Source organism: Zosterops lateralis, assembly GCF_965231275.1.
Source record: "Zosterops lateralis genome assembly, chromosome: 24".
Classification (NCBI taxonomy): domain Eukaryota; kingdom Metazoa; phylum Chordata; class Aves; order Passeriformes; family Zosteropidae; genus Zosterops; species Zosterops lateralis.
In genome coordinates, this window is record NC_139784.1 from 3603564 (window position 1) to 3618528 (window position 14965).

At 47.3% G+C, this 14965-nt stretch overlaps 1 protein-coding gene across 1 annotated transcript; it reads left to right on the forward strand.

Annotated features, from left to right (window-relative positions):
* Positions 1–351: 351 nt before the first annotated feature.
* ETV4 (ETS variant transcription factor 4) lies at positions 352–14251 on the forward strand (the record flags this gene model as incomplete). Its single annotated transcript, XM_083877742.1, has 12 exons — positions 352–396; positions 470–566; positions 795–842; positions 4419–4472; positions 6214–6331; positions 6806–6952; positions 7959–8200; positions 10008–10082; positions 10175–10243; positions 10781–10953; positions 11902–12003; positions 12608–14251. The coding sequence occupies 12 exons, from the start codon at positions 352–354 to the stop codon at positions 12827–12829; spliced, it is 1392 nt and encodes a 463-aa protein (XP_083733868.1). The 3' UTR covers positions 12830–14251.
* Positions 14252–14965: the final 714 nt, after the last annotated feature.

Below are 14965 nucleotides of genomic sequence, written 5' to 3' on the forward strand. Positions count from 1 at the left end.
GCCGGGCCGGGCCGGGCCGGGCCCACGGCGGGCTCGGGGCGGCTCCGCCGGGAGCTCCGTGCGGGCCGGGACCGCCGGGACCGAGAGACCGCTCCGCACGGCACCCGAGCCCAGCGGGGCTTCTGTCCCGGGGGCTCCTCCCGGCCGGGGCTGCCGGGCTCGCTCCCGCCTCGCCTTCCAAGTTTCGGCAGCTGCGGCGCGGCCGCGCCTCTCCCCGACCGAGGAACCGCCGCCTCTCCCGGCCCGGGGACCCGCCGCCTCTCCCCGACCGGGGACCCGCCGCCGCTGCGGGTCTCGGCCGTCCCCGGTGCCCCGCAGATGCCCGCGGAGCGCGGGTAGCGCCGCAGGAGGATGAAGGGGTACCTGGACCAGCAGGTGCCGTTCACTTTCCCGCAGGTGAGTGGCGGCTCGGGGGGTCCGGGCTGGCTCTGATTCCCCCGCGGCTCCGCTCTGAGCTCTCGTCCCGCAGCAGCCCCCGGGACAGGCGGGAACCGCCGCCGGAGCCGCGCCGGGAGCGGGGAAGACCCGCGGGGAGCCGGGAGGGCCGCCGGAGCAGGACTCGGATGGTGAGCGGGGCCGGGGCCGGGGGACGGCCGGGGGTGGCCGGGAGTGACCGGGGATGACCAGGAGATGAGTGACTGGGGGTGGCCGTGGCTGACCGGGGGTGACTGGGGATGGCCGGGGGTGGCCGGGGGTGACCAGGAGAGGAGTGACCGGGGCTGGCTGGGGGTGGCCGGGCAGGGAGCGGCTCCTGCCCCCCCTCCCCGCTCACCCATCCCGCCCTGTGCCCGCAGAGCTCTTCCAGGACCTGCGGCAGCTCCAGGAGACGTGGCTGACCGAAGGTAGGCTCGGCTCCTTCCCCCGCCTTTGGGTTGTTTCTGAGCTCTGTCCCGCTCCTTTGCTGTGTTTGCCCGGCTCCAAACAAAAGTGGTTTTTTCAGACTTGCCAGCCCCTGGCTGGTGTAAATGAAGACGCTGAATGACACCATTGTGCTGGGGTTTGCTCATGAATGGGGCTTGGCTCCCGGCCCACCTCCCTGGGTACAGTTTTCGCTCCAGGCTGTTTGGAGCTGCTTCGATTTTATGCTAATTTGTCACTTATCTTTGCCGGGTGCCAGAACGCTGATGTTTTCTTAAACAATAAAGTAGTCTTTTAATTTGGGGAACAAAATGCTTCTATTATTTTTCTATTTTTTTTTTTTTTTTTTAGTGTAATACTTTGTGGGGACCTCCCTGGAATTTGCATACTTTTTTCAGTTGGGTGTCTTAATTGTTTTGACTTTGAACTTCAAGGAAAACTTCGAATACCAGGCAGTCACATTAATTCCAAGTGAAGCGAGTTCTAAACGTGGTGATTTTGCTCCAGTTCCAGTACTATAGATGATCCATTTTCTAGGAAATTCAGAGCACATCCTCCAATGCAGACTCTTGATAAAAACAGAAGTATTTATTGTGATCTGGGTACTCAAAATATTTAACAATAATGATGCAAAAATATATGTGGAGTTATTTCCTCCAATTTGACCACAAGTGAGTGACAATCTTGTCAAACAATTTTTAAGGTTTCAAAAGGGTATTTGCCAACTAAGTAAGATTATTAAGGAAAAAAAAATCAAAAGTTTTATGTTCATTTCAAACAGAACTGAAATGAGGTGACGCTGGTCAGGCAGAGTTTCAGGGCTGTGAGCATTGGAAGAATTCAGCAGGAATTACCTGGAGGCTGCATCAATATTAAACATTCATGTAACTTTTACCAGAGCAGGAAAATAGGAATTAATTGCTGGTCATGTCATTGACCTGCTGAATGGGCATGAGATTGATCTCTTTTCAATCTTAGAAGATCTCGAGCTGCAAATGAGTTTTTCTCAGAACTGATTTTTGGTAGAGTTTCAATTTTTGGTTTTCTAATATTATTGAACTATTAGTTATATTAATTATATTATACTCTCTATATATACAATATATAAAATACAACATGTTGCATATTATAATATATAATTATATGTTATAATATATATTATATATAATAATATATTATAATTGTGTTAATAATTATATATTATATATATTATGTGTTATATATGTGTTAATATTACAATATACTACTATATAGTAGTATATTGTAATATTATATGTGTTAATAATACAATATACTACTATTATATTAATATCCGTATTATTAGAATATTCTCATGTCTGATAATATTTTTAGCTCACCAGTCTAAAGCATTCCATGGGAACTCTTACAGTACATTTGCCAGTAGCAGAGTGTTTGTAGGGTGAGTTTGTGAGTCCCCTGTGCTCTGCTTCTAGTCAGGATGAGTCAATGATAATGCAAACCTTACTGCATGGTTTTGGAATAGAGGCAGAGTTATTATTAATATTGTTATTATTGTTATTATTATTATTATTGTTGTTATTATTGTTGTTGTTATTATTGTTATTATTATTATTTTGCATAGCTCATAGCATCTAATCAGAGTCCAGGCAAAATCCCTGAGAAATTCAATATGAGTTTTAATATTCCAGTTTCTGATTTTAGTCTGCATGTCAGCACACGAGGTGCTCCCATTTCCTCACTTGTTACAAGAAAAATGACCCTCGTGCAAACTACTGTTTTTTCCTATTCACCAAAATATGTCAAAATACTTTCCTGAATGCTGAAAATACTTTTTTAGTAATGTCCTCTGTGTATCTACATGCTCATGAGATGAAGGCATCAGAACACTGAGGAGTGCCTTCCTAAACAATGCAGAACAAAAAGTGAAAATATTAAATACATTATTTCTTATTTATCATAGCTATTTTTTTAAAGTTATTTATTTATTTACTAGTTTTGGTGTCACTTTTTAAATAAAAGAGAAACAAATGTAGGAAGGAAGCAAACTAGAAATAAGGCATCAGCCAAAGCTGTTAATGAATTTAAACCACACGTAGATCTGGATATATTTGTTTCTGTGTGTCACTGTATAGGTGCGATTTCAGTCATAGCTATATCTCTTTGTTATCCTTTAAAATATTTTTAGTGGCATCAATTAACACTTGTTTTCTCTTTTGGAGTGTCAGAGAGTTATTCTGCTTATGGATGGCCCTTAAAAGAAACAAATGCTGAAAAATCCTGGAGCTGGTTACTAAAAATCCAGTTTTCCCAGGATCTGGTACTCTTGGGTGTGAACTTGGCAGTTGGTAACTCTATGGGATTCACTTCCAGCCAAATAATTTATAGAAGTGTATCAGCATCCAGAGAAACAAACAAACAAACAAAAAATTTATTCGGAGCAAAGTGGCCCAGGCAGGTCCTGTGGTGGCTGCAAGGAGCAGAGTCACATCTCCAGGTGTCCTTGGGCAGAAAATTTAAGTTCCAGTGCTCCAGCCCTTGGGAAATGGTGGGGTCAGTGTTGCTGGATTTAGAGCTCTGATTAATTATCCCAGTGTTGGTTTGGGGAGAACAAGAAAACCCCTGAATTAGGAAGTAGGTGGTGAATATAAAAATTGAAATTGTCTTCTGGCAAATGTCTCTTTGGGATTATTCTAGCACAGGCCTGGAGCTGAGTGCCAACATCCCTGCCCAGCAGTGAGGGTAGATGCCTTCACTGCAGCCTTGCCTTTCGTTCCACATCTGTTCTGTGGCCTCTTGTTTTCAATATTTAATTCTCTTGTGGCATCTCCAGTGATGCCATGGAGACCCTCAGGGCTCTGCTCATGCAATGTGATCCCTGTAATTTCTTCTATTTCCATGTTGCTTTCCAAAGATAATTCAGAGAATGAATTTTCTAATTTTTTCCCCTCTGTTCCCCGTTATTTATTGTTTACATTTCCAGTTTGTTGTCGTGCAGGTTATTTAAAGGGACAGTGATTGCAGAGTGAAGGGTTTGGCCAGTTCCATTATTCACCCCCTATGAGCACAGTGTTACTCCCTGAGGTTTATTTTTGGCATGTTGGGTCTATTTTAATTTCAACTGACAGAGATTAGTGGGTTTCCATCCCTCATGTCCCTTAATTTTGACCACATCACCTCTGTTTTAGGGCTGAGATAGTGCAATCTGTTGTCCACTCTGCAATAACAAAATCTGTAGGTTTGTCTGTTTGCAGCAGCAGCATTTCCTTCAGCAGCAGTGACAGACTTTATGAACTAACAACAATCTGCTGCAAGCTCTCCCTTCCCTGCAGTAAAAGGGATGTAAAAGTAATTGTTCGGGGTTATAAAATATGGGTAAGACTCTCCCCAGGGTTTCTCCCAGGACTTACATGCATTTATTAACCCCAAAGGGAAACAATCCTTAGTCACTAAAGTCATCCCAGCAGAAAGCTCAGAATCTTTCCTGCACAGATTTATTTCTGCCTTAGTGTTAATTATGCTGTACAAAGTGGCAAAACTAACTCCTCCCTCCCTCTTTTTCTTCCTCTCTCTCCTGACAGCTCAGGTTCCAGACAATGATGAGCAATTTGTGCCTGACTTCCATTCAGAAAACTGTAAGTAGCCTGGGAGTGCTCCCATCTTCTGGGAGAAGGGCAAATCCAAATTCTGGAGCCTTTCTCCCCCCCACCCCAGGCAGTTTTCCCCACAAAAGCTGAAATGAAAACCCTTTTACTGCTTGCTCGTGTTTCCTGCCTGTCCCCAGACATGACCCTGCAGCACAGCCTGGTCTCTGAGCCGCAGATCTGATTTCTTTCTCTTTTTGACCTGGAACTGAGGAGAGGGATGGTCCTGGGTTTCACTCTGAGTGAATCAATGAGTCAGGTGTAATGCGATAGCCTGTTCCAGCTATTATGGGCTGGAAGGAGTTGGTTGTTCCTAACACATCCAGCTTCTTGAAAATTCCCTGCAGTTCAGGGTACTGGAGAGAGCAATTTTTTTCCCCCCAGGTGACCCAACAGCATTTTTAGCTGGGCTGTGTACATCCATGCATTGAGAAGGGCTGCTGCAGCCTGCACCAGACACAGAGAGACTCTTTTTTCGTCTGGGCTATTTGCAGGGATGCAAGAGTGTCATTCATGCTTAGAATGCTGAATCCCCCCACAAGGTGTGTGGACACCACTGGGGCAGGGAATTCTCCTTTCTCCCAGTGTGGGCAGTGCCCAGAGGTGTTTGTGGATGGTTCCTGTGCTCTGACTGATGGCAGGCACAGGAGACAGTAGTGCCTGAGCAGCAGCAGGAGCCACAAACCACAGAATCTTATGGGTTTATTTGTGTATATTGATTCTATCAGGCTCTCTGAGTGATGGCAAAATGGGCTTTTCTGGTGTAGGATGAAACCAAAGGCAGCCAAAAGGAGTTCTTTGGGGTTTTTTTGGGGGGGAAGGGTCAGATATCCCCCTTTTGGTGTGAGAATTAATTTTGGGGAAGGATGATTACAACAGAAGTGTCCTGTGCTATGAGAGGCAGCAAAGCCCCTTTTTCTGGCCCTTAGTCCTTCATGTGAGGGAGAACTGGCTTGAAAATGGCTGCTGCTTGTAGGGGTCAGGTCACTCCTGAAATAACCTCATCAAAAATATGAGTGTTAATGGATGATGATGTTCTTTCCTATCCTTAAAGGCAGTCCCAGTGCTGAACATCCCAGACCCAGAGCAGCACTATGGGGCTTAAAGAGGTGGAAGTGAGCTGGTGATGAAGGACTGGAGATGAATTTACTGAAGGATCACAGCTTGGGTTTGGAGGGCAGATCCTTCTCTAGTTTGAAAAAGTAGCTTTGATTTATGCACCTTTCTGGGGTTCTTTTCCTTCCTGAATACCAGTGACCTCCTAAGAGCAGCAGCAGAGCCCACAGGCAAAGGGAGAAGAGGCTCAGCCCATCCTTCAGCCAGGAAAAGCCTGTCTGAGGGACTGGGAAGCAAGTTCTGTCCCCTGCTGGATTGAATAAAGCATAAACACCCACATCATAATTCCTGGTGCTGTAAACTGCAACCCACATTTGTTATTTGTGAAATTCTGATGAGCCCAGAAATATCCCTCCTTGTCTGCATCAGGCTCTTGCCATGACCAGTGCACTGAAAATGGAAAGAGACATTTTTTACTTGCTTTTCCCTGGACTGTCACTGGTGTTTTGGGTGAGCAGAGTGGTTTTGAGATCCCCCAGTCCCACATTCAGGGCTGCTGGGCTGTTGGCACAACAGAGATCCAGCAAAGGGATAACTGCATTTGGAAATGCCTGATAACCATAGCTCCCCATGGAGGAGAAAATTGTCAATTTGATCTTTCCTTTCTCTCCTGCAGTAGCTTTTCACAGTCCTCCTGCTAAGATTAAAAAGGAGCCCCAGAGCCCCTCGGAGCCCAGGGTGTCCTGCAGCCATGAGCAGCCATTCCAGCACAGTGAGCAGTGCCTTTATGCCAGGTAATGTCACACAGAGGGCACAGGAGCTCTCCTGAAATCAAGTGCTCAGCATTCTGTGATAAAGGAGGGTGTGACAGAGCCCTGTCACAGCTCAGCAGCTCTGGCCCCCAGTGAGGACTGCCCATGGGGCAGCTTGTAAACATCACCTCTGGGTTTGTCTCCTTTTTATTCTCCCTGTCCCTCAGCCATCCTCATACTCAGCAATCCTGACATCCACCACACGCCTCTCCCCACTGCTTTCCAAAATCTGCCCCATATCTGACCCCACTGTCCACAGTGCCAGCCCCACCCCTGAGCTGTGCTGTGGCTTCTCCAGCACAGACACCTTCCCCAGTGGACATTAGGACAGCAGGGAGTTTGTGCTGGGGGTTTTCTGACCCAGGTGGCTGCACAGCACCTTTGACATGCTCCAGATGCTGCCACAAGTCCTTCTTGGAGAACTGAAATGCTGCAATGTCTGTTTGGCTGTTGCAGTGCCTATGACCAAGCCAGACAGTCCCCCAGCCCAGGAGTCCTGATTCAGCCACCACTCCAACAGTTCCCCAGACAGGACAGGAGCTTCCTGAGCCCTGCAGGGCCACCCAGCTCCACATCCAGCTGTGGATTCCTCAGTGAGAGCAGGTGAGTTACTGCAGGAGGAGGCAGCCACTGGCAAGGATTGCCCTCCTGGGTGGTGAAAGGAGGAAAGGCTGCAGCACCCAGAGGGAAGAGATCTGTGAGCACAGAAACTCCTCCTGTGGGTCCCACCACTGCTGCCTGGGGTTGGAAATCCATATCCTGAACCCTGCCAGATTCTGGGAGTGATGGGCTGTGTAGCAGCTTCCCTTGGAAACATCCTTCCCTGGGGTCCCTTCCTTGCCCCTGTCCTGGTTTGGAAAGACAGGTATCTGCCAGGGAAAGCTGGAACCTCCCTTGGAATGGAGAATGTAAAGCCTCTCCCTTCAAATTATTAGAATTTTGGAACTAAGAGGCTTTCAGGCAAAGATATGGGAATAGAGGTAACAGTTCTTTACTAGGAATATTAAAAATAAAAATGTAGTAGTACAAAAAAAAGGCAAATAAAAAAAAGAAAACACTGACAGAGTCAGAATACAGCCTGACCCCCTGTTGTTCAGGGTGTTGGTGTCAGCCCAGGCCAGCCCTCCTGCAGTGCCAGTTGTGGTTCTGTTGGAGCAGAGATGATCCTGTAAAAGGGTCCAGTGATGGTGAGATGGGTCTGATCTCCCTCAGGGAACCCAGTACAAACAGGCTGTGCTGGTGTCCCAAATCCCAGGTTTGATCCAGGTGGGAATGCCGGGCTCCTCCCCCTGGGTGGAGCATCTCCCCATGGGATGATGGAATTGTCTCAGCCCTGCAGTGAGCCTGGATGGGCCATGGACAGCAGAGATCCCCTGGGGGGAGGATGGGTCATGGAAAAGATTAAGAAAACACCTCCCCGGCCTGTTCCCACAGCTGGGAATAGAATATAAACTGCTGGTTATATAATCTTGCATTGCAACCCAGGACAGTCCAGCCATGAGTGAGATCCTACAGTGATGGGCTGAGGAAGTCTCTGTCCCTTAACCTGTGCCAGGGTTGAAACCAGAGGGCCAAGGCAGCAACTCTCTCACATCCTCTCCCTTCTCAGCTCTGCCTATCAGCCACCTGTGGAGATGTGCCAGCCCTTCCCACCCTCCCAGGGCATGGCCCAGGAGGAGCGCACTGCCTACCAGTGCCAGCTGCCCAAGGCCTGCCTCCAGTACCCTCCCCAGGGCTTCAAACAGGAGCACCAGGACCCACAGTACGAGCAGGCCAAGGCAGGCAGCAGGCAGCACTTCCCAGCAGCTGTGGTGGTCAAGCAGGAGCAGCTGGATTACGTGTATGACTCAGGTAGGCAGAACTGAACCAGGCATCAGTGGGTGAGCAGCTCCCTGGTGCTGTCTCTGAGCTTTGGGGCAGCACTGGCTCACTGTGATCAGCATGTACCTGAGTACCTGGCTGTGGAGCAGGGAACTAAAACAGTTCTGTCTCTTCACTGCATCCAGGATAAGGCTGGGACACTCACTGTGTTCTGAGAAAGATTTTTCTGGCAGAGAGTTGAAACCTTTGCAAGATAGGAGGTAGAAGGTGAAGGGTTAAATCCATTCAAACTCAATTAAAGTGTGGGGGTTTTCCCTCCCAGGAGAGTAAGTAGCCAATTAAGAGACTCTCAAAATTCATTATTAGCCCACTCACACCATCAGAAATGAAGAAAAGCCTGTTTCCAGTTTCACAGGGAGTTTTTGTCTTCAGGGGTATTTGTGAGATGGAAGGTTGCAAAAAAATAAGTGAGGTCAGCTTTAAAGAAATCATACTGAGAAGAGCCTGTAAACAGCAGCAGAAAGGAAGGAATCAAATGTGTTGGAGCTTGTACAGAAAAACTGTCTTGGATCCTTGCAGCAGAAGGTTCCTCTGAGCACTGGCAGAGGAAAGGGGCTCTGGGTGGGCTCAGCCCAGTGCCAGGATCAGCTCCCACCTGCACTTCCCATGGAAACAAGGCACAGAGAACAGAGATTTCAGGGCATGACAAGGAAAACGTTTATGATGCCAAAAACAGCTCTCTAGGTGCCAGATCCACCAGGTGATCCTCTTGTTTTTCCACAAGGGATAAATCTTATTTTTCTGACAGAAAAAGACTCACTGCCCTGAATTCACAATATCCTCTTCCAGAGGGAATGTTACTTCTGGTTTCCTGGTATTTTAATGGACATCTTTAATTGTTTCCTTTAGCAGAAATAAACACAAAAATAAAAAAGCTCCTGTGAGAGTATCACTGTGGTGATATTGGTATTGCACTTTCACTGGGCCCTTCTGTTCAGAAAATGTGCAAACCCAGAAGATGGGAATGTGCTTTTTGTGGGAGTAGTTTATGGTTGTAATAACACCCAGCCTGTCAGCTCAGAGTTCTCTTTCCTTAGCATCAGCAAAATATCTGCTGGAAGCAATGGCCAGACCCAGGTGTGTGAGGGAAATGTAACATAAACCTTTCCAAAGCTCCCAGTTACAGCTTCTGTAACAGCTGTGTAAAGGAAATAAATTTGATTTAGAAAACACAAGGTACAGAAGACACAAATTGCAGTGCACAGACAGCTCTATACACACAGGATCAGGAAAAGACTTCCTGCTTTTTTTAGCAAAGGCTGTTTTTTTATATTTTCTAAACTTTTTGAGAATGCCTCATCATGATGTGAAAAAGCCATGGAGGCTTGAGAAATTTGAAATTATATTTGTGAGACTCTGTCTGCAGAAGCATTCTGGTGCTACTGCTCTCCATTTACACCATCATAGAACCCCTGGAAAAATGTGATGCTTTCTTACCTGGGACAGCAGCAGAAAAGTGTGTCATTATCTTAAACTAAGATGAGAGAGAGGTTCATATTTAGCTTATTGTCCATGATTTTGTATGAAAGGGATGTAGAGGTGACTGGCTGGCTCTCCTGGCTGCTCTGAAGGATGGTGTGTGATAATGCCACCAAAACTTACTACTCTAATTCATGAGTGGAAGGATAATGCAAAAGAATTGTAGTTACCAGTCTGACATTAACCCTTTAGAGGGGCTCTAAGAGGACCTTGGTTACACAGCTGCACTCACCTACCCTCCAAGATAATTCTGCCACCTGTGCTTTTTAAATAAATGAGTTTGTTAATTGTTCTGTAGATGTTCCTGACTGTCCTTCCATTTACATAAATGCTGAGAGTTATCCAAGCCATTCAAATACAGAAGATCCATTAGGTAAGAAATGCAGGGACTGTTCTCCCTGCACAGAATCACCATCTGGTACAGCCCTGGCTCTCTGTGACTGCTGATGTTGCTTTCTCTTTCAGGCTGCAGCTATGACAAGCAGATGAGGTCCTTTGCTGATGATGTCTGTGTTGTTCCAGAAAAATTTGAAGGTTGGAGAAAGAAGGGCTTGGAGTTTTGGTGTAAGATAGGGTTGTTATTATTATCTTGGCCAGCCACTTGACTGGTGCCTACATAGTTCATTACAGTGTTCTTGCAGTTGTGTTTGTATCTAGCTTTTGGGTATCCCATTTTTTGAGCTTTCTTAGCAGCAGCCAGGCCTTCTAGAATAAGTAGCTTAATTGTGGTGTATATCAGAGGTGCTCCCCGAAGGGCTGCTTGTGAATTAGCTACTATTTTATGTGAACTGAAATATTCCAGGTAAACGTTGGTGAAACTGTAAAATGTGCTGTTTTCCCCCCTCTTTTTCCCCCCCTCTTTTCCCCCCCTTCCCCCCCCCTTTTTATTTTCCCCCTTTTTTTCTCCCTTTTTATTTCCCCCCTTTTTTTTTCCCTTTATTTTTCCCCCTTTTTCCCCTTTATTTTTCCTTTTGTCCTCTTTTTTTCCTTTTTTTTTTTTTTTTAAATTTCTTTTTTCCCCAGTGGTTTTTGCACTGTTCTCCTTAGAAATGTCCTGTTTGTTGTTATCAGCAGGAGACATCAAGCAGGAAGGCGGAGGGTACCGGGAGGGACCCCCCTACCAGAGACGGGGGTCGCTACAGCTCTGGCAGTTCCTGGTGGCTCTCTTGGACAATCCCACCAACTCCCACTTCATTGCCTGGACTGGCAGAGGAATGGAGTTCAAGCTTATTGAGCCAGAGGAGGTGAAACCATTGAGGTTCTCTACAGGCACAGGGGAATCACCCACTGTGTCTGGGGCTGTAAATTCTCTGTCTGGCAGTCGTACTTGCTAGACCCTGCAGCAAGTCAAGGTTTTTAGAAGAGGTCAAAACACTTGAGTGACACAATTATCAGGTTTAAGAAAGGCTGCTTGTATGGAAGTTTAGAACCTCAGCTATGCAGTGAGTCAAATTATCCACTACCTTCATTTCCCTGGGTACTTCACTCTCAAGCTTGCAGTGACCTGTGCTGTCTTGTCATGCTCCATACTTGAGGCTGACATTGAGGTCTGGAGTTTTGAACCCTACTGATTGCAGAAGTTGTCATAAGAATCTGGAAGCAGATATGTCCTAGTTTATCTTTGTTTCAAGATTACTTTTACTGATGTGTCATTTCAAATTCTGCTGTGTTCCAAAAAAACCAGTGATACCTGACAGTATCTGGGAGAAGTGTCCATAATATCTGTTCATATCTTGTTCCAATTAGAGCTGCATTTAGCACTGTTCTTGCTACATATGAAAATTTATTGGCACTTCCAGCACAGGTGAGTTGTCTTAGGTTGACATTGGCCTACAACAGACTTCTGAGTCTCATGGATAAAGCTGACAATCATGTAGGACAGGGAAGACACAGGACCCTTGAGGATTAAGTGTAACATAGGATAAAGCAGCCCTTTAGCATCCTCAAGCTTTCAGAGTACTGGAGAGTGAGGAGCACTGGTGACAGCAAATGAGCTCTGTAGTGGCCAGAATTTCTCTGCAAGTGCTTGAGTTCTACTCATGTTTAAAAGCTGCAAAATCATTGATGAGTCTCTTATTGAAATGTTTGTGTGTGTCATGGTACCACCTGTGAAAAGAGAAGCTGCAGGATGACATTCCTTTCCCTGGGGCTGGGTTCACAGCCATTCCCACAGCCTGGTGCTCTGTTTGCAGGTGGCCAGGCTCTGGGGGATCCAGAAGAACCGTCCAGCCATGAACTACGACAAGCTGAGCCGATCCCTGCGCTACTACTATGAGAAAGGCATCATGCAGAAGGTCAGTTTGCAAAGCAGGAGAAAACTTTATGCTTTAAGTGATGCTCCTTGTGTTTGAGACAAGAAGTCCTGCAGACAGAATGCCCTTGAGCTAGCCAGGCATCCCAGCATGGCTCTCCCCAAAACTCCTCTTTGCTGTAGTTAAATGGAGAAGCTGGGAAGGAGCTGAATGTAGGCAACACATGAGAAATCAAACAAGTGGAATTATTTCTTTTTCTGTATGTGTCTGCAGTCAGGAAAATTGGAATTTATGCAGCTTCAAGGAAAAGCTGCATAGTCCTTTCTCTGGCGAGAACTTGTTCCAGTGTGGTAGGGATGGTCTGTGGCACACCCAGGGCCCTGGAGAGATAATTGGGAGTGCAACTGTCTCAGTACAGATTGCTGCTGTTACCTGGACAGAGAGTGTCAGCTGGCAGCACCCCAGTTCCCAGGAGCTACTCCAGGGGAGGTCAGAGCAGCAAGAGGACAGCACAAGCAGGAATTCACAACTCTGACCCACCTCGGGGCAGGCAGATGTTTTTCCAAGCTGTCCCTGGGGCTGAGGAGCAGTGCCTGGTGCTGCCCCTGGGCCTGCAGCTCTCTCTGCCCTCATCTCATCCCTGCAGGTGGCTGGGGAGCGTTACGTGTACAAGTTTGTGTGTGAGCCTGAAGCCTTGTTCTCCATGGCCTTCCCCGAGCAGCCGCGGCCGGCGCTGAAGGCGGAGCTGGAGCGGCAGGTCAGCGACGAGGACACGGTGCCTCTGTCCCACCTGGATGACAGTGGCTCCTACCTGCCTGACCTTGGCAGCTTCCCTCCACAGCTCTACAGCAAAGGCTACACATACTAGCCCTGCTGGGTTGTGTACAGAAGGAGATGACTGGTTAATGTTCAGCATTTGTTAGGCCAGCACTAAACTCTGGTGCCTGCTTTGGTCAGGACGAGTGTTCAGGTCCACAAGTGGATAATCACCTCACAGCAGACAGGGCTCTTGTGTGCTTGTGTTAAATCTCTCACTATGCCAGGATGGGGCACGTTCTCAGGTGTGCAGACATCTCAGCTTCAGCAGCAGATCAGGGCATTGGTGCCTCCAGATGTATCAAACACCTCAATCCCTCTCCCTGCAGAGGGAGGGGATGCTGTCCCACCAAGTGTTGTTTCCATGTGTAAGAAATCTATAAGGCTGCTGCTGACTCCATTCCTCCAGTACCTGTCCTGAACCTCTGTGTGACCTGCTTTCAGCTCTGACCAAGGAACTCTCTGAAAGGCCAGCTCAGCCTTCTTCCCAGGATGGCTGCAGGAACAATCCTGGTCACAGATCCTGTGCCTTCCTTGAGGAATACTCATTTCTTGTACATGCATGCTCCTGCCTTATCACCTCCTTGCTCGTGCCAGGAGTTTCTGGTGTTCAGGCTCCCTGAGCAGGGTGGGTGAGGCCTTGGCCAGGATTAGAGCAGTCCTGGAGCCCAGGGCCCAAAGCCATTTAGGGGAAGGACAGAGGAGCTTCATTGCATTGGCCTGGGGCACAGGTCAAAGCCAGTGCCCCCTTCAGGTAAAGGAAGCAGCAAGGCCTGAGACACAGCTCAGTGTAGAGTTGTGGCTTTTATAAACTGAAAACCTTCAACAAACATTCTCAGGATTTTGGAGAGCTGCCAGGCTCTTGAGTGTGCCCATCCTGGGCTTGGCAAGAGAATTGTGTGATTAAAAAATGCTATACAAATTAATCTAAACCATACATAGATCTCAATATAGGAATTCAGACTTAAACTCCAGATATTTGCATGTTTGAGGGGAATTTGAATGTGTTGAAAAGGCAGTTCTCTCTGCAGTCCAAGGCAGCACATGCAGCTTCACTAAACTGGCAGGTTTTCCACAACAGCAAACGTTTATAATGGGCACCACATCCTGATTAAGAGGTGTTTAATTCTTTAATTAGCAGCTCCACCACGTTCCTAGTTAGACAAGGGGCAGCACAGTGTACCCATACAGAAAAAGTCTGTTCCCACAGCTTCAGATGGATGTTTCAGCTGCTGAATACAGAGCACTGCCAACCCTGTCAGCATGGTAACCTGTAGAAAAAAATCTGTATATTGACTGAAAGCCTGATTTCCCCTGATCTCCCCTGCATGGCTAATGCCAACCCTCCCAGTCTCGTCCCTGAGTGCAAGAGCCATGGAAGGCAGCATTCCCTGCCTGAGGAGAGCACACACTCAGAGCACTCTGCTGGGCTGATGCCTTTGCAGGGCCTGTGCAGAGACTTTGTGCTCTGACAGTTCCTCCTGCCTTGCCCTGCACCTGCCTGGCCAGCACAGCTCCTGTGGTGTCCCAGAAGTCAGGGTGAAGGAGAACCTTTCCTTTGGTATAAGCTGCCTTTACTATTTATGAGTGTAAAAATACTATAATTAATAAATTGGTCTGTCTTTGGCCACTGCAACTTCACTGACTGGTCCTCCTTTACCTTCTGAGCTTGCTTTGCACCTCCCCTTGGCACCAGCTCACAGCTTTGACATCTCCACCCGCAGTATTCCCATGGCCTTTACATTTATCCAGTATCCTTTGGGCAAACCCCTCTGCCCTTCCTTCCAAAACAAGAATTCAGTGAGCGAGTTCACACACACTTCGAAGTAAATTTAGCTGCACCTTTCATTCCGTTTTCTTAAGTGAGAGCAACAGATTAACAGCACAGAGCAGTTCCAGGAATCAGCAATGTATAAGGTTCCCCTCGTTGAGGGGCAGTGACCTCCAAAGCTCAGAGACTCATAATAACCCAGATCAGAGAGTTGGGAGTCAATAAATGCATTCAGCATTTCCAGATCACTAGACTGTGAGGCAGCTGGTATGGGAGTAATAGACAAGAGTCCTGAAGTTCTGCTGGTCCTGAAAATGACCAGAAGCTTCCAGGAGGGAGATAAACATCTCCCACACAACTTCATGAAACACTCCCACAGAAGCTGCCATAAGTCAGAGACTAAGGAAGAACAAGTCT